The 18,528-nt window shown below is 41.2% G+C and overlaps 2 protein-coding genes across 2 annotated transcripts; both read right to left on the reverse strand.

The window, feature by feature from the left end:
* Nucleotides 1-868: 868 nt before the first annotated feature.
* LOC139324735 (olfactory receptor 6X1-like) lies at nucleotides 869-1,819 on the reverse strand. Its single transcript, XM_070954476.1, has one exon. The coding sequence runs from the start codon at nucleotides 1,817-1,819 to the stop codon at nucleotides 869-871; it is 951 nt and encodes a 316-aa protein (XP_070810577.1).
* A 4,724-nt stretch (nucleotides 1,820-6,543) lies between these two features.
* On the reverse strand, nucleotides 6,544-8,266 carry LOC139324732 (olfactory receptor 6X1-like). Its single transcript, XM_070954474.1, has 2 exons — nucleotides 7,329-8,266; nucleotides 6,544-6,553 (listed from the first exon to the last, which is right to left on the reverse strand). Exons 1-2 carry the CDS (start codon nucleotides 8,264-8,266, stop codon nucleotides 6,544-6,546), a joined length of 948 nt encoding a protein of 315 aa, XP_070810575.1.
* Between the last annotated feature and the right edge of the window lie 10,262 nt (nucleotides 8,267-18,528).

Below are 18,528 nucleotides of genomic sequence, written 5' to 3' on the forward strand. Positions count from 1 at the left end.
AAGGCGTGTGAGCGAGCAAAGTGTTCAAACACGCGATCCCATTGTGAACCGGTAGTAAAGGTAAGTAGAACCCACCCCTGCCTCATTCCTACATCGTTATGAATTAGGCAAGGTAAAATAATGCTACACTATCATTGATAGTCCTCCCATTTCTTATCTTGAAGAGTAGGATTGTTCCAACAATACCTTCAAGATTAGATTTTTGAGGAAAGCTGGACTCTTGTTTTTCTTAATGCTTTCCAAACTGCTTCTTTCCCTTCATTTTGATGTAAATGAAATGATTTAGCATTGGAGCCTCTGATAGCATCATAGTTTCAATACTAGGCTAGGATGATGAATAATAATACTAGGATGATGAGTTCCTTCTAACCACATCTTTATGAGTTAGGTAAGATAAAGTAATTGCTACAATATCTTTGATAGATGCCCTTCCCACTCCTCATCTTGTAGAACAAGATTGCCCCCTTGAAAAAGTCTACATTTACATTTTAATGAAAGTTAAACTTCTTATTTCTTCTTATTGGGTTTAGCATTGGGACCACTATCGTATTCATCAAAGAAACAGTCTTCATCTTACTGTAGGAAGAGTTCTTGACAGTAGGTCTTAGATAGACAAAAAAGACTGATCCGTACAACATGCAGAGGGGAGAAACAGAAACAGATCATAAAATGTGTGTGTGTGGGGGGTCTCTAACAATGCTTTGAGCTCTAAGCACATAGTGCTTATAAGCAGTATCCTGAATAACAGGAAGCAAACTTCCTATAATCTTCTCCGCTCTCCTCGCCACTCTCTGTACAGACTTTCTATCTGAAACCCATTTTTTGGAAATATACCCCCAAAAATGTTCATTTTACTTCTGTCTAATATTTAGACTTTAGGAAAAGCCAGAGACTTTTTTCTTAATGCTTTCCACACTGCTTCCTTCACTTCATTGTTCCTAATGGTGTAAATGAAAGGGTTTAACATTGGGACCACTATAGTATTCATCAAAGAAACAGTCTTCATCTTACTATAGGAAGAGTTCTTGACAGTAGGTCTTAAATAGACAAAAAAGACCGATCCGTACAACATGCAGACTACAATCAGATGGGAAGCACAGGTAGAAAAGGCCCTCTGCTGCCTGGTGGTTGAAGGCATTCGGAGAATGGTGCAAATGATGAAGAGATAGGAAATGAGGGTGGAAATCATAGAGGACATAACCACAACCACCATTACTAGAAAGCCAAATAATTCAATGATTTGTATATCTCCACCTGCAATCTTCAACACAGGTCCCACATCGCAGTAGAAATGGTTGATAACGTTGGATGCACAGTAGGGTAGGTTTGGAATCATGATAGTCTGATAAAGAATGGAGACAAATCCAGCAAACCAGGATGCAATTGCTAGCTTAAGACAGACCCCCGATGTCATGATCGTGGCGTATCTCAAAGGATGGCAAATGGCTAAGTATCTGTCGACGGAGATCAAAGTGATGATAAAATATTCTGTGACCCCGAAAAAGAAGTAAAAGAACATCTGCGTTATGCAGCAGTTGAAACAGATGGAATTCTTTGCGCAGAGATAATTGAACAGCAATTTAGGAATGAAGGTTGTGGTGTGTCCAATGTCAATGCAAGAAAGGTTGCTAAGGAAGATATACATGGGCTTCTGGAGATGGCGGTCCACAATTACCATGACAATGATGAGCCCGTTGCCCATCAGACACAGGAGGTAGAGAAAAAAGATGCCAGCGTACATCAAACCTTCGAGTCCCAAAACCTTTGGCAATCCAACAAAAACAAATTCAGTTGCTTTTGTGCAGTTGGTCAAATTCATGTTCCACTTCTGTTGCAAAAAGAGAAAAAGATGGCACCTTCACTGAATCAAGGTTTAGCTACATTAAAAATAAATAAACATTTTTCAGACACTACTATTGTGATTGCAATACAGAGAAGGCAAGATCGGTTTTCACATCAAGTTAGCGACATTTGTATAAAACTATGGTAATTTAGAAAGGATGTGGTGGTTCAGGGGCTAAGATGCTGAGTTTGTTGATTGAAAGGTCAGCAGTTCAGTGGTTCGAATCCCTAGTGCTGCGTAATGGGGTGAGCTCCCATTACTTGTCCCAGCTTCTGCCAACCTAGCAGTTTGAAAGCACATAAAAAATGCAAGTAGAAAAATAGGGACCACCTTTGGTGGGAAGTTAACAGCATTCTGTGCGCCTTTGATGTTTAGTCATGCCGGCCACATGACCACGGAGACATCTTCGGACAGTGCTGGCTCTTCGGCTTTGAAACGGAGATGAGCACTGCCCCCTAGAGTCAGGAACAACTAGCACATATGTGTGAGGGGAACCTTTACCTTTATGGTAATTTAATGCCGCATTTCAATATAAATATTAGAAATATCGGTTACAATTTCTAATCGTACGATTTCTAAATATCGGTTACGATTACCCATCTTGGAACGACACAAGACATGAGACCAAAACAAACAAATAAACAACACCCCCCTCCCACTTTGTTATATGAAATTTGCAACCTTTGGACCAGGGGTGAAATGCTCCCGGTTCGGACCGGATCACCCGATTCGGTAGCGATGGCGGTGGGTGGTTCGGAGAACTGGTAGCAAAAATCCCTGCGCGCCCCCCCTCACTATGCCCAGCTGAGCCATACAATCATCAGAGCCTTTTTTTTAACTTTTAAAAGCATTTTTTCTACAACCTCTTCCGACGAAAAAATAATTTTAAAAATAAAAAAAAAAGCCTCTGATGATCGCACGGCTCAACTGGGATCATCAAAGGCTTTTAAAAGCATTTTTTTCTGCAACCTCTTGGCCAAAGAGGTGGTAAAAAAATGCTTTGAAAAGTCTCTGATGATCCCAGCTGAGTTGCCTGATCATCAGAGAGGCATTTTTTAAAAAGCCTCTCTGACAATCCCAGCTGAGTTGCCTGATCGTCAGAGAGGCTTTTCAAAGCATTAGAAAAAAAGCTTTGAAAAGTAAAAAAAAAAAAAAAAAAGTTGGCCCCACCCACCCAGTCACATTACACACACCCCTCCACAACACCAAGCCACGCCTACAGAACCGGTAGTAACAAATTTTACATTTCACCCCTGCTTTGGACAATCAGGGAGTCGTTGGGGATTCTTAAATGTTAATGGCATTTTGGAAGACAGCAGTAAAACACTATCAAACAAAATGTGGGGTATGAGAGAAAAATGACAAAAAGGAAAATGTTTATAGATGATATGGAACAGGTAACTCAGAGCAAATGGAGAGGTAATGACCAAAACCACATTATAGGGAGAGAGTGAAGAAACGATGAGAAAATATGTTATGCAGCAAATAGAATATTATCTATAAAAAAAAGAATATAAACCCACCTGATGGAGAGAATGAGATTCATTGATGGTTCTACAAAAAGTCCACCAATAGATTGGTTTGAAAGACAAATTAAGTCAATTCCTTTCTCTTCCTTGTCCAAAAATGGTCTGGATTTTCTCTATCCCCTGGTATTAAAAAGGTTTTTCTGTGGAAATAATAAGCCAAGACCTCAAAAGAATGAGCTTAATTATTCTTTCTGCCCAGGTTATTCTCCACAATATGCTTTTTTCCCCTGATAGATATCCCTGTATCCCTCTCTACCATAAAAGCCATGATCTATAATAGCATAATGTTGCTAAGTGAGATATACAGTAGTTGTCAAAATTGTGGAAACCTTTTGGGAAAAGTGTATTTTTGAGGTTTGATGGCTAATAAAACCACTTTTTTTTGGGGGGGGAGTTTCAAGATAATCATATTCCACTGCTGGAATGGCCTAGGAATAACCCAGACTTTAACCCAATTGAAAATCTATGGAGCTGACTAAAGAAACTTGTTAGTCGGAAGCGACCCAGCAATAAAACCCAGTTAATAGAAGCAATCATTCAATCTTGGTTTCACATGATAACAGCTGCAGAACTAAAAGACTTGGGAAGTCTTTCACTCCATGGGAAGACGTTGTAAGGCCGTAATTCATGCTAAAGGTTACCCAACTAAGTATTAACTGACATGGTGATCATTTTTGTATATCTCATTTACAAAAGTATCTATTCTACTAGCAAATCCTTCATAAAAGTTATTGCATTACATTCTTGATTAAATTATCTTTCCATTGATATAGAATTTTATGGTACTACTCCCCCAAAACTAGTTAGTTATTAGCTAGTTTTAGAAAATACACTTTTCCCAAAAGGTTTCCACAATTTTGGCCACTACTGTAAGTAAAGAAAGGTCTATAGAAATATAAACACATATTTATAAAATATACTGCTCAAAAAAATAAAGGGAATACAAGCAGAAGACATCTGAGATCTGAATGAATGAAATAGCCTTATTAAATACTTTGTTCTTTACATACAGTTGTTTATACACTGCTCAAACAACTAAAGGGAACATAAAACTACTATATGTAACGAACCAAGTATTTAGTAAGGCTATTTCATTCATTCAGATCTCAGATGTCTTCTGCTTGTGTTCCCTTTATTTTTTTGAGCAGTGTATAATCAAGATGTTTTTTCTCTGTGTGTGTGGTTATGGATATGTCTATATGCTAGGAAGTCATAGCTACTTCTGCAATGAAAGTCTGTTTGTTCTATAAAACATAGACTTAAACATCTCTCCACCTTTACCTTGACTTGTTCTTTCTTTCCTTCCTTCCTTCCCTTGTCTTCTCCAAGTGCCTTTCACTTCATCTCTCTATTCATTCATCAAGACTAGGTCTTGAAGAACCACAGAAAAAGATACATCATGTGTTGAAGGGGAAATGGCAGACTTCTTGAGAAATATTTTCTTTGACATTTAAAGAACATACAGCAGATTGCATCATAGAAAGTTTAGTCAGTGATTCTCTACAGAAGCTTTGGGAAACAATCTCCAAGGATATTTGTCTTTAATTTCTCTCTTGAGGATCCAGGCACCATATCTGGAATATACATACTCAAGGCTGATATCTTTTGGAGGTCCTCTGGAAGCAAACAACTGCAACTCATTCATACTTAGTCTAATTCATACTCCTGCACAACTACAAAATGTAATACCTTTTCTAATGCAACACTTACAGTAGTGGCCAAAATTGTGGGAACCTTTTGGGAAAAGTGTATTTTTGAGGTTTGATAGTTAATAACACCATTTGGGGGGGGATAGTACCATAAAATTATATATCAATGGAAAGATAATATAATGCAACAAAGTTTGTTCAATTATCTGTATTCTATGAAAAGGTATAGCCAAATAACCAGAAAAAGGAAGCGCAACTTGCTTAAGTTGATATCAGGTAGCTTTCCTTCATCTGATTGTAGCCAATGAACACGAGTGTTTAGAGAGAGCCAATCAGGTGTCATCTTGTTTTGGCAATGAGCCAATCAGATCAAAGTAGGATTCAGTTGTTGATGCCATGTATTGAAGCTGAGAGGACATTTTGTCAGTGTGTTATGTGATCGCTATTGTGGTTGGGTTTTTTTGTGTTCTTTCATTTAGTGGGCTTGTAAAACGTAATAAAATTAAAGTAATGGTGCAAAGAGTTGACTGGTCACCCAGAAAGTGATGTAAAATAGTATTATTAAGTGAACAAGGCTACAGTTATAAAGAAATTAGAAGAAAAATTGATGGAAACTTAACCAAAGGTGGCATTTCTAAGTTTTTGAAGAGGTATAAGGAAACTACAAAACCACACTGGTAAAGGCAAGAAAAAATGCACAACAGCAAGTGATGATAGAAGAATTAAGAGATTGTGCCTATGTGATTCAGCCAGTTCACACCACTTCGGAAGAACCAGTTGTTAACTTTCTGAGCAGTTTGGTGAACTGGTTGTTGGAAGAAATCATTGGGGCAGAGAACCGGTTGTTAAATTATTTGAATCCCACCTCTGCTAGGAGGCCTCCCTGAAGCCTCCTGGGAGTGAAAACAGGCTGAGGGGGGCGTCCCCCATGCCCCATTTTGGGCCTAGGAGGTCTCCTTGCACTTATCTGGGAGCCAAAATGGGGAGTGTGGGGACTCCTGGAAGGGGCAGGGCAGGAAGGGGTGGGACTAGCCAGCAATTTAACTACTGGTTTTCTCAAACCAGCCCAAACCGGCTCAATCCCACCACTGGGTTTTAGTGTACAGCATATCTAAGAATTCCAATCTAAGGAAGTGTCTTAGAGAACAGATTTTATTGAACACATCACAACACAGAATCAACGCATTACAATAAACTCAATAACCTAACTGGTATGGAATAATACACACTCAAATCTTCATCAATAGTTACCTAATCAAGATAGAATTGTATTCAAAAGCTGTGATTCCAAAGAGGTGATTATGGATCATTCACTATATTGCTTATTTTATGCTTATAGTACTAGACCACAGTACTACGATCCTTTTAACATAGGATCATAACATAATTGCACATGAAAAGCACAAAAACCTCTGACTGCTGCCCACTGCTTTCTCTACCTTTGCTAAAGTAAGCTTGCCAAAGAATACCAACACATTATAATTGGAAATGGATTGTGAACAGACTTGTTTTTCCTAACTTCTCAACAAAGTCCTATGCTATGAGATTTGGGACAATTCAGGAATATCATATATAAGGATAAATGAATGTAAGGAAATCAGAAACTATTTTATGAGCCACAGTGACACAGTGGTTAGAGTGCAGTACTGCAGGCTACTTCTGATGACTGCCAACTGCCTGCAATTTGGCAGTTCAAATCTCACCAGGCTCCAGGTGGATTCAGCCTTCCATCTTTCCGAGGTGGGTAAAATGAGGACCCAAATTGTCAGGAGCAATATGCTGACTCTGTAAACCACTTAAAGAGGGCTGTAAAGCACTGTAAAGCAGTATATAAGTCTAAGTGCTATTGCTATATTCAAAAAGCCTCTTGGGATTCAATCTTGATTGAAACAATGGATGTTAGTATCACAGTTTCAAATTCCGGGCAATGGGTATTCAGCTCCTGCTTCTTACATTTTACCTTGAATTAGTTTAGTTTAGTTAGTTTAGTTTATTTGGTTTGTATACCGCCCTACTCCTGAAGGACTCAGGGCGGTGAACAGCCAAACAATAAAATACATAGATACAAAAAATTTTAAAAACCAGATAAAATCGAATTAAACCATTTTGGCCCAGACAAATTAAAACACCCCAATAATTTAAAAACAGATTAAAATTTACATATTAAAAAGAGGGAAAAGATTTGGGCAAGGTAATTGGGCAAGGTAAAATAATGGTATAATAGCTTTGATGGATAGCTCCCCACACACACCAATTCCTCATCTTGAAGCATAGGATTGCTTCTCCAAAGAGACCTATGTTTTTGAGAAAGCTGGAATCATTTTTCTTAAGGCTTTGCAAACAGCTTCTTTCACTTCATTGTTCCTAATGGTGTAAATGAAAGGATTTAGCACTGGAGCAACTATGGCATTCACTACAGAAACAGACTTGATTACCCCAAAGGAAGAATTCTTGACGGTCGGTCTTAAGTAGACAAAAAAGACGGATCCGTAGAAAATGCAGACTACAATCAGATGGGAAGCACATGTAGAAAAGGCCCTCTGCTGACTGGTGGTTGAAGGCATTCGGAGAATGGTGAAGATGATGAGGAGATAAGAAATGAGAGTGAAGAGCAAGGAGGACATCACCACAAGCATCGTAACAAGGAAGCCAAGCGCTTCGATGACATCTATATCTCCTCCTGCAATCTGCAACACGGGTCCAACATCGCAAAAGAAATGGTCAATAATGTTGGAGGCGCAGTAGGGTAGGTTGGCAATCATGATCACCTGACAAAGAATGGAGAAAAAACCTACAAACCAGGTGGTTATGGCAAGGTTAAGGCAGACCCCGGAAGTCATGATGGTGGCGTATCTCAAAGGATGGCAAATGGCTAAGTATCTATCCAAGGATATCAAAGTGATGATGAAAAATTCAGTGACCCCAAAAAGGAAATAGAAGCACAACTGTATGACACAGCAATAAAAACAGATGGAATTACTAGCAGAGATGTAATTGACCAACAATTTAGGGATGAAGGCTGTGGTATGCCCAATGTCAATTAAAGAAAGGTTGCTAAGGAAGAAATACATGGGTTTCTGGAGATTGCGATCCAGGCTTACCATTATAATAATGAGCCCATTGCCCATCAGGCAAAGGAGATAAAGCAGAAAGACACTGGCATACATCACCCTTTCCATTCCCCAAACACTTGGCAGTCCAACAAGAATGAATCGAGATGCTCTTGTACAATTGGTCACAGTCATGTTTCTTTGTGTTACAAAGAGGGGCGGCGTGGTGGATCAGCGGTTAAGATGCTGAGCTGGCCAGGTGGAAAGCCAGCAGCCCAGGTTCGAGACCCAAGTGTCACATGATGGGATCAGCTCCCATCCTTGCCCCAGCTCCTGCCAACCTAGCAGTTTGAAAACATGCAAAGGCAAGTAGATAAATAGGTACCACTTCGGTGGGAAGGTAACAATGTTCCGTGATGTTATGCTGGTCATATACCACAGAAATGCCTTTGGACAGCGTTGGCTCAATGGCCTTGAAACGGAGATGAGCACCGCCCCCTAAATTTTGCAACGATTAGCAGAGTAAAATCCACAGGGACTCCTTTACCTGTGTTACAAAGAGAGAAAATATGGAATCTTCATTGAATCAAGATTTTAAAACACATTTTTCAGACACTGCTGTTATGACTTCAACCAAGAGAATTCAAGCCTGGGTTCTTGCATCAGGCTAGCCAATGATGTGCAAAGCTATAGTAGTTAATTTCAAATAAATAATTAAATACCAGTTATGCTTTTTAAATGCCCATCTCTAGAATCCCATAAATGTGAGGCCAGAACAAAAAAAACTTTGTTAGAGTTTAGAGTCCTGTATGAAATTTGCCTCTCTTGGAAAATTAGAGGTGATTTGACGTTTCTTTAAATATATACTGACATTTTTGGAACTTATAGTTATGAGGTGAAATATTTTGACACAAATTACAATGGGAACAGGAAATCTGGAATGATAGAAACCCATATTTCTGAGCAGAAACTTTCCACAACTTTGTTAGTTGCCTAAAGAAGGGATCAGCAAAAGACCCAAAGATGCTTATTTAGGAGGCTTCTGGACTCGCATCCAAGAAGCTTCTTCAAATCTGACAGGATAGTGGGGAATGGAAGGATTTATATTCCTTGCAGACTGCTAATAATCTGCATCCTTTTAGCGGGTCATTGGAGCACTTTAAGTTTTATCTGTGTCCTCAGGTGATTCTCCTGGTTCCTGTAGTCTGCAATTTTTTTTCCTCTGGAAATCCATCCCTACTCTCACACCATTCAAAGGGAGTTCATCCCAAATTGTATAGCTAAAAGTCTGTAGAGATTCTCAGTCTGAGAATCTCTACAGACGATCAGCAAAAGACTAAAAGCACAACATACAGAGGGTGATAGAAAAAAATGTTGAGAAAGAAAAATATTTATAGATCTATAGATGATAGATAACGTAGAATGCAAATGAGAGCAAATGAAGAGAGAAGAGGTGTATGAAATTATAGAAGGACCATATAGAGGGAAGATTATGTCGTGCAGCAAATAGAATACTATCTGAGATCCTCAAGAAAACAAAAGAATCTGCATCCTTTTAGAAGGTCATTGAAGCAGATGGAGTTTTATCTGTGTCCTCAGGGTCACCTAAGTGATGCTCCAGATTCCGGTAGTCGGCAAATATAACAGTGGTATAACTAAAAATTAGAAAGGGGAATAATGGAAGATTATAATTCAATACAAATTTGTATTCATTAAATACAACAAATATGATTATTAGTATTTTATTTGTAGTAAAAGGAGTGACATCAAGAATATGGAGATTGGCATAAAAAGTAATAATATATTGAAATCTTGAATTATTAAGGAAAAATAATTTAACAAAATATGTGTATTATTACTAAAAGTTTATAAGATTGTTAGTTGTATTGAATATGAAGAATATTGTTTTATTTGCACTAAAATGGAAGAAACTCTGGTCCCACACTGTTCACACAACCATGTTTGTGGAAAAAATAAAAAACTTTAAAAGAAAAAGAAAAGAAAAGAAAAAAAGAATGTTAACTCACCTATTACAGTCAATGGCATTGTAAGAGCCTTGGTGGCGCAGCAGACTAAAGCACTGTTAAGTAACAACAGCTGCCTGCAATTATTGCAAGTTCAAATCTCACCAGGCTCAAGGTTGACTCAGCCTTCCATCCTTTCGAGGTAGGTAAAATGAGGACCCGGTTTGTGGGGGCAATAAGCTGACTTTGTATAAAAAAGAACACCGCTTGGGGGCGGGGCGGGCGAAAGCCCTACTAAGCAGGTATATGGAAAAGTATGAAGGCTATTGCTTAACGCATTGTAAGCCACCCTGAGTCTCCAAAAAAGGGCAGCATATAAATCGAACCAATAAATAAATAAATAAAATGGGATACATTTATAATGGCCCAAGGAATCCAGAAATAAAGATGATTGGGGAAAAAAAAAATAGCTTAGTTCAATTCCTTTCTCTTCACTGTCCACAGATGAACTGGATCTTGTTTTTACCCTTCTATGAAAAAACACAAGTTAACATTTCCATACTTGCACACCTAATCCATTGTGGAAATAAAAAGTCAAGAATTCAGCAATGAAGGTAAAGTTCCCCTCGCACATATGTGCTGGTTGTTCCCGACTCTAGGGGGCAGTGCTCATCTCCCTTTCAAAGCTGAAGAGCCAGCGCTGTCTGAAGATGTCTCTGTGGTCATGTGGCCGGCATGACTAAATGCCAAAGGCGCATGGAATGCTGTTACCTTCCCATCAAAGGTGGTCCCTATTTTTCTACTTGCATTTTTTACGTGCTTTCGAACTGCTAGGTTGGCAGAAGCTGGGACAAGTGACAGGAGCTCACCCCGTTATGCAGCACTAGGGATTCAAACCACTGAACTGCCAGCCTTTTGATCAACAAGCTCATCGTCATCATCATCATCATCTTCAGCAGTGAAGGATGGGCTTAATCCATTATCCTGCCCAGAATATTCTCCTCGTTTTTCTGGATGGTTTGAGTGGGTCCCTATACCATAACAACTAGGACCTATGATAGGATAATTTAGCTAATGCACATTTAAGTAATAAAAGGTATATAGAAACATAAACACCAAATGTTCCTTTGTATGAGTGTTTTGGGGTGGATGTGCTAGGTGAGTAATAAGTAAGTAAAATAAATAAAAAGCTGTAGAAATACAACAGCCAAGATGTTTCTCTCTCCATGGACGTGAAGGTATCTAAATGTTAGGAAGTCTTTACTATATCCCAGAGGTGTATTCAGCCGGTTCGGACTGGTTCAGGCAAATCGGTAGCTCTGACGGCCCTATCCTGTCCTTTTATTTCCTGCTTTCTAGCTCATCTCAATCGTGCACCACAGCTGATTTCCCCTCCCCCCTTGCTATTCTACTTACCGTGGCTGACTTGGAAGATAAGCAGCTGAGCTTCTAAATACACCATTTTCAGTGCGAAGCGCGCACTCACCGAACCAGTTGTTAAAAAATTTGAATCCCACCACTGCTATATCTTCAATGAAACTCTTGTCCATGCGCTCCTTCTAAACAACATGGACCTAAAAATCTCTCCATCCTTACCTTGACTTGTTCTTCCTTCATTACCTGCCTTGTTTTCTCCAAGGACTTTTTATTCCATCTCTCCATCCATTTACGAGGATGGTATTTTGGAGAACTGTAAAAAAATAATATATGGTATCATATGTTGAGGGTGAAATGGTAGACTTCTTGAAAAATATTTCCCTTAACATTTAAAGAGAATAACAGAGTAACAGAGTTAGAAGGGACCTGGGAGGTCTTCTCGTCCAAACCGCTGCTCAAGCAGGAGGCTCTATACCATTTCAGACAAATATTTACCAGTCTCTTCTTAAAAATCTCCAGTGATGAAGCTATCACAACTTCTGGAGGCAAGCCATTCCACTGATTAATTCTTTGGACTGTCAGGAAATTTCTCCTTAATTCTAGGTTGGTTCTGTCCTTGGTTAATTTCCATCCATTGCTTCTTATCCTGCATTCGGATGCTTTGGAGAACAGGTTGACTCACTCTTCTTCATGGCAGCCCCTCAAATAATGGAATGCTGTTAAGAACATCTAGCAGATTGCATCATAGAAATTTTATTTACTGATTCTCCTCATGAACTTGGGATACAGTCTCCAAGGATATTGGCCTTCAGTTTCCCATGAGTATCGTGCACCACAGCTAGAATATACTCAAGGCTGATATCCTTTTGGAGGCAAACTTCTAAAGTGCCATTACGAGTTAGGAGGCCCTCTGGAGATGCACCAACAAGGATAAACTCTGTAACTCTTTTATGGTTGGTCTAATTCCCATTTCTTTTCGACTGCAGAAAGTGAATGTGTAAAATCTTCACTTTTGCAGTGCTTTATTTTGTACAAAAGGTTGAGATGCCATTTCTAGAGATACTGTGTTTTCCCCAAAATACGACCTACCCCGAAAGTAAGTCCTAGCTTGATTTTTACATGTGTGCCTAATATAAGCCCTAGCCCCCAAAATAAGCCCTAATTAAGACCCCGTCCACTCTAGGGTGCATGGATAAAACTTAAGCTAGGGTGGGGATGAAGGTAGATGGAGCTACCCTACTACTTACCTTTGGAAAAGTTGCAGCCAGGCCTTGCACACCTCAGCCCATTTTTTTCTGTAGCCAGCAAGGCTTTCCGGAAGGCCCCTGCAGCTGATAACAGAGCTCCAGATCCAGAGCTCTGTTATTGGTTGCAGAGGCCTTTCCTAAAGCCCTTTCCTGAAGGCCTCTGTAGCCGATAACAGAGATCCGGATCGATCTGGAGCTCTGTTATGGGCTGAGAGGCCTTCAGGAAAGCCTTGCTAGCATAGCTGGCCTTGCTGGCTGAAGAAGTTCCTGAAGACCTCTGACAGCAAAAAGGAGGCCGGGGGCAACACGCACAAGTGAGGTGAGTCAGTGGATGACATCCCCCAAAAAATAAGACCTGGTGCCTTTTTTTCGTGGCAAAAATAAATAAATAAATACAAGACAGGGTCTTAATTTTGGGGAAACACAGTATTTGTCTTTCAATTCCCATAAGAATCCATAGACTAAATAGTGCAGAGAAGAACAACTAAGGTGATTAAAGTCCTGGAGACTAAAACATATGAAGAACAATTGCAGGAGCCAGGCACGGCTCGTCTAGAGAAAAGAAGGACTAGGGGCGACATGATAGCAAATTCCAGGTGCTGCCACAAAGAAGGGGGGGGGGGTTTGCTAACTTATTTTCCAAAGTACCAGAATGCAAGACAAGAAACAATGGATGTGAAGAAAATTAGCACCCACCCCACTCCTAGAAGAATGAAATATTTTGGGAAATATGAAAAGGGCAGAATATTACATTTCCCTAAATGAGAAATGGAGAAACATGTTTTTTAAAGACAGAAATCAATAATAATTCCAGTTTAGCCCATGCAGGATAATATTCCACAACATTTTCATTTCAAGAGCAAGGGAACTGATAACATGTAACTGCCCAATGCTATTTTTGCAGATCAGATCAATTAAAGCTACTTTCCTCAAATGCTAATCTCAATTTAGCTAAGGAGAACCTCGGCGATCCATTTCCCCAAATAACTGTTCCTAAATTAACATATCAAATTAACGAAGAAAATATTGATTCAGTATTAACCCAGGAATACCTCTAAGAACATAAATCATATCATCATCTTTTAATGAACCCATAATCCCTTGTGGGGTGGAGTCTAGGCAACTGAATGGAGCTGAGTGTTCACTGGCCAGATGCCCTTCCTGTTGCCAATACAGAGTTATATTTAGCAGATATAATCTCAATGTGCCCAGAGAGAGAAATATCTGCCTCTATCACAGCCTCCTGATTGTGAGGCGAGATCTCCACCTCTAGGCCATCACGCCAATCCAAGAACATAAATCATATGAGGGACAATATTCATTTTAATAATATTAACTTTCATAAATGAAGGTGAATATACCTGTCCCAGGATAATGTTGTAAGATCCAATCTGGGTCAATCACTGGAATCAAAGGTTTTGTCTTCTGAGCTTTTGGACTTATGCAGGAGCCCATCTTCAGGGAAGAGAGAGAGAGAGAGAGAGAGAGAGAGAGAGAGAGAGAGAGAGAGAGAGAGAGAGAGAGAGAGAGAGAGAGAGAGAGAGAGAGAGAGAGATTTTTAATTATATTGTCAACTTGCAAAGCATCCCTGGCCTGCTCTCGAGTTCCCATATGCAGGAGGGATAGGAAAATAAACTTGCAGCTAAGCGAAGCAGCACAGCAGCCAAAAACAAAAGCACATTCCAGACATATCTCTGTCAAGGCTGTCTCCCGGGGTTACCCACAGTGGCCGGAGGGGAGTGACCTCTACAACCCTTCATTGGTAAATGTGACTGATGACACACCCTAGGGGAAAGTGGGAAACAGGGTCAAGCCTGGTCCATAAATTACATGGGGTCAGAGTTGGCTTCACTTGGAACTTGCCGACATGAAGCTCCTAATAAATAACTGGATTTCTTTTGAAGCTTGGCTCGAGGCTCATGATTTAATTAGGGCATCCGTTGCAACCCTGACATCCAGGTTTGCAGCAGGGCTGTGCACGTGCTCTTCTGCATCATTTTGATGATGTCAGAGTTGGTGGGCGGAACCTTCCACCAGTTTTACTACCTGTTCTATAGAACCAGTGCGAACCGGGGGCAACCCACCACTGATGTCAACCCTTTCTAAAAATTTCAACATATTTATTTCCACAAGGCCTGTGGGGTCCCTGAGGGAAGACAAGTAGAACATGGGGTGCTTCAGGGGATAGGAAGAGCTTTGAGAGGTATGGAGATGGTGGGCCTGGGGCTTCTTCACAACCTCTCAAGGCATTCCCCAATCGTTAGGCAACCCATGCTCTGTTTAACAACCACATTGGGAAGAACAAGAATGAAGGTTGTTAAGCAAGGTGATTACATGACTGCCTCACATAATGACTGTCAAGAGTTGTGACTATGATAGGCGGGCTCCATTAAGAATACAGATAATCCTTGTTCTGCCCCAGCTGCGGACCCCAAAGAATGCAGCACACACATAGTCCATAAAAACCTTAGTTTACTAATTAAGGACTACTAATGAGCTTTCTTAGTAGTTGTTCAAACACAAGTACAGTTTAAATGAGTCTTTTCTGAACAAGGGCTAATTAAAGGGCTGGAGGTTCTGAAGACTCTGGCTGAATCCCTGTCTCTGGCACCAAATCTTCTCCAGCCTCCTCATTGTCCAACTCGAGTGCCAGCTGCACAGGCTGCTGGCGAATCACCACACCAGCCTCCTCGCTGTTGGAATCAGCTACTAGCTGCACAGGCCGCTGGTGGGCCACAACAATCCTTGATTTACAACAGTTCGTTTAGTGACTGTTCAAATTTACAATAGCACTGAAAAAAAATAACTTATGACCATTTGTCACAGTTATTATTATTATTTTATTTATTTTATTAAATTTTTATACCACCCTTCTCCCGAAGGTCTCAGGGCGGTGTACAGCCAAAAATAAAACACACAACTATATGAAAGTTAAAAGACAATTTAAAAATATTAAATAATTTGGCCGAAAGAGCTAAAATAGAAACCACCCATTAAAATAGCATTTAGGCCAGACCTGCTTAGTGAAACAATAGCGTTTTGAGGGCGCGGTGAAAGGTGCAAAGGTTGGGGATCCTACAAATCTCCGGGGGCAGCTCATTCCAGAGGGCAGGTGCCCCCACAGAGAAGGCTCTCCCCCTGGGGGTCGCCAGTCAACATTGTTTGACCGACAGCACCCTAAGGAGTCCCTCTCTGTGGGAGCGTACTGGTTGATGGGAGGCCATCAGTGGCAGAAGGTGGTCTCGTAAGTACCTGGGTCCTAAGCCATGGAGCGCTTTAAAGATGGCAACCAACACCTTGAATCACACCCAGAAGACCACTGGGAGTCAGTGCAGCTCGCACAGGAGCAGTGTTACATGGGAGTGTCGAGTCGCTCCCATAATCACCTGCACGGCTGCATTCTGGACCAGCTGGAGCCTCCAGGTGCTCTTCAAGGAGAGCCCCATGTAGAGAGTGTTACAGTAGTCCAGATGGGAGGTGATGAGAGCATGAGTGACTGTGCCCAAGGAGTCCCGGTCCAGAAAGGGATACAACTGGTAGATTAGGCAAACCTGATAAAAAGCCCCCCTGGCCACAGCCGTCAAATGGTCTTCTAGGGCCAGCTGCGAGTCCAGAGGACACCCAAGTTGTGAACCCTCTCTGAAGGGTTCTCACCCCCAATAGTCAGCAATGGGACTAGCTGACAATGACGGGATGCCGGAAACCACAGCCACTCGGTCTTGGAGGGGTTGAGTCTGAGTTTCTTTCTCCCCATCCAGATCCATACGGCCTCCAGGCACCGGGTCATCACGTCAAAGGTATCATTGGGGTGGAATCATTGGGCCTGGGGTGGAAATGCACAGCTGAGTATCATCAGTGTACTGATGGAAATTCACCCCAAAGCCATGGATGATCTCACCCAGCGGCTTCACATAAATGTTGAACAGGAGGGGCGAGAGGACTGACCCTTGCGGCTCAGACTAGGCGCCTCAGGGTCGACCTCTGCCCTCCTGCCAACACAGACTGCATACAGTTAGAAAGGAAGGAGGAGAACCACCGCAACACGGTTCCCCCCACTCCTAGCCCCTCCAACCGGCGCAGCATGATACCATGGTCGATGGTATCAAAAGCCGCTAAGAGGTCTAAAAAGACCAGGACAGAGGAACAACTCCTGTTCCGATCCCTCCAGAGATCATCAACCAATGCGACCAATGCCATTTCCGTGCTGTACCCAGGCCTCAAGCAAGCAAAGTCAACTGATGCCTGAAGACAAATCCACTTAACAGCCCTGTTACTAAGTTAACAATTGCAGTGATTCGCTTAACAAGTGTGGCAAGAAAGGTTGTAAAATGGGGTAAAACTCACTGAACACATGTCTCAACTTAGCAACAGGAATTTTGGGATCAATTTTGGTCGTAAATTGAGGACTACCTGTACTTATAAGTATCAGATGTATGGACACATTCCTTTAAGGAAGTCAGAAACAAAAAGATTAAAGGTAAAGGTTCCCCTAGCACATATGTGCTAGTCGTTCCCGACTCTAGGGGGCGGTGCTCATCTCTGTTTCAAATCTGAAGAGCCAGTGCTGTCCGAAGACCTCTCCATGGTCATGTGGCTGGCATGACTAAACACCAAAGGCGTATAGAACGCTGTTACCTTCCCACCAAAGGTGGTCCCTATTTTTCTACTTGCCTTTTTTACATGCTTTCAAACTGCTAGGTTGGCAGAAGCTGGGACAAATAACGGGAGCTCACCCCATTACACGGCACTAGAGATTCGAACTGCTGAATTGCCGACATTTCGATCGACAAGCTCAGTGTCTAATGAACCTAATGAACAAGGTATATATTTTGGAAAGAGGTGCCTTGATTCTTATAATCCTGAGTGCATCCTTTATAAAATAATTCGCAAGTCCAACAAAACTGATTTGAAATCAATACACGCATGGGGGGGGGAAATGACAAAAGGCAACTTGGGAAAAACAATTTTACTAGAAGGAAATTGTTCAAGGAATATTTATCCATTCTGGTATAAAATTATAGCAATCACAGGCCTCTGATGTTTGGGAGGCACCCAACTGACAGGTCTATTGAAATATAAAACTAAACAAAAAGGGAAGGGGACAGAAGTTCAATCAGATAGAAATATTTGTAAATGTTTAAAAGCTGTAAATGAGACGCACGTACGTTTATTTGGTTCGTTATTTTATTAATCCAATTTATACAGCCATCTCACCAAAAACGAACTCTGGGTGGCAAACGAGAATCAACGTGAACAATAAAGAAAAGCAAAAAATATATACAATATAAAAAAAACCTTTATTAATACACTTCATTAAAGCGACAATACAAGCGATAGGAAAGGAAGGATTTTTTTTTAAGGCTACCTCAATTATGCAGCTACCTGAACAGGTTGCCAGTTATCTAGAAGCCCCTAATTATCTCCACTCAGGAAAATTTGTAGAATTTGGGTAGTTGTCAGATTCTGGCATCTGTTTCTAAGATATGATACTTGCTTGCCTAACACCTCCAAAATCAAACAGAATTTGAAGCAACATCTTTCTTACCATGAAAGATAAAGAAGAAAGCTGTAATACATCTGATGGGAATGGAAGAATGGTGGGTTAGGGATAGGGATAGGACTAGGGTTAGCATAAGGGTTAGGGTTAGGGCTAGGGCTAGGGCTAGGGCGAGGGTGAGGGTGAGGGTGAGGGTGAGGGTGAGGGTGAGGGTGAGGGTGAGGGTTGGGGTTGGGGTTGGGGTTGGGGTTAGGGTTAGGGTTAGGGCGAGGGCTAGGGCGAGGGCGAGGGCGAGGGCGAGGGCGAGGGCGAGGGCGAGGGCGAGGGCTAGGGTTAGGGTTAGGGTTAGGGTTAAGGTTAGGGTGAGGGTGA

The sequence above is a fragment of the Pituophis catenifer genome, unplaced genomic scaffold, assembly GCF_029215685.1.
Source record: "Pituophis catenifer annectens isolate HBS135680 unplaced genomic scaffold, rPitCat1.0.hap2 SCAF_15, whole genome shotgun sequence".
Classification (NCBI taxonomy): domain Eukaryota; kingdom Metazoa; phylum Chordata; class Lepidosauria; order Squamata; family Colubridae; genus Pituophis; species Pituophis catenifer.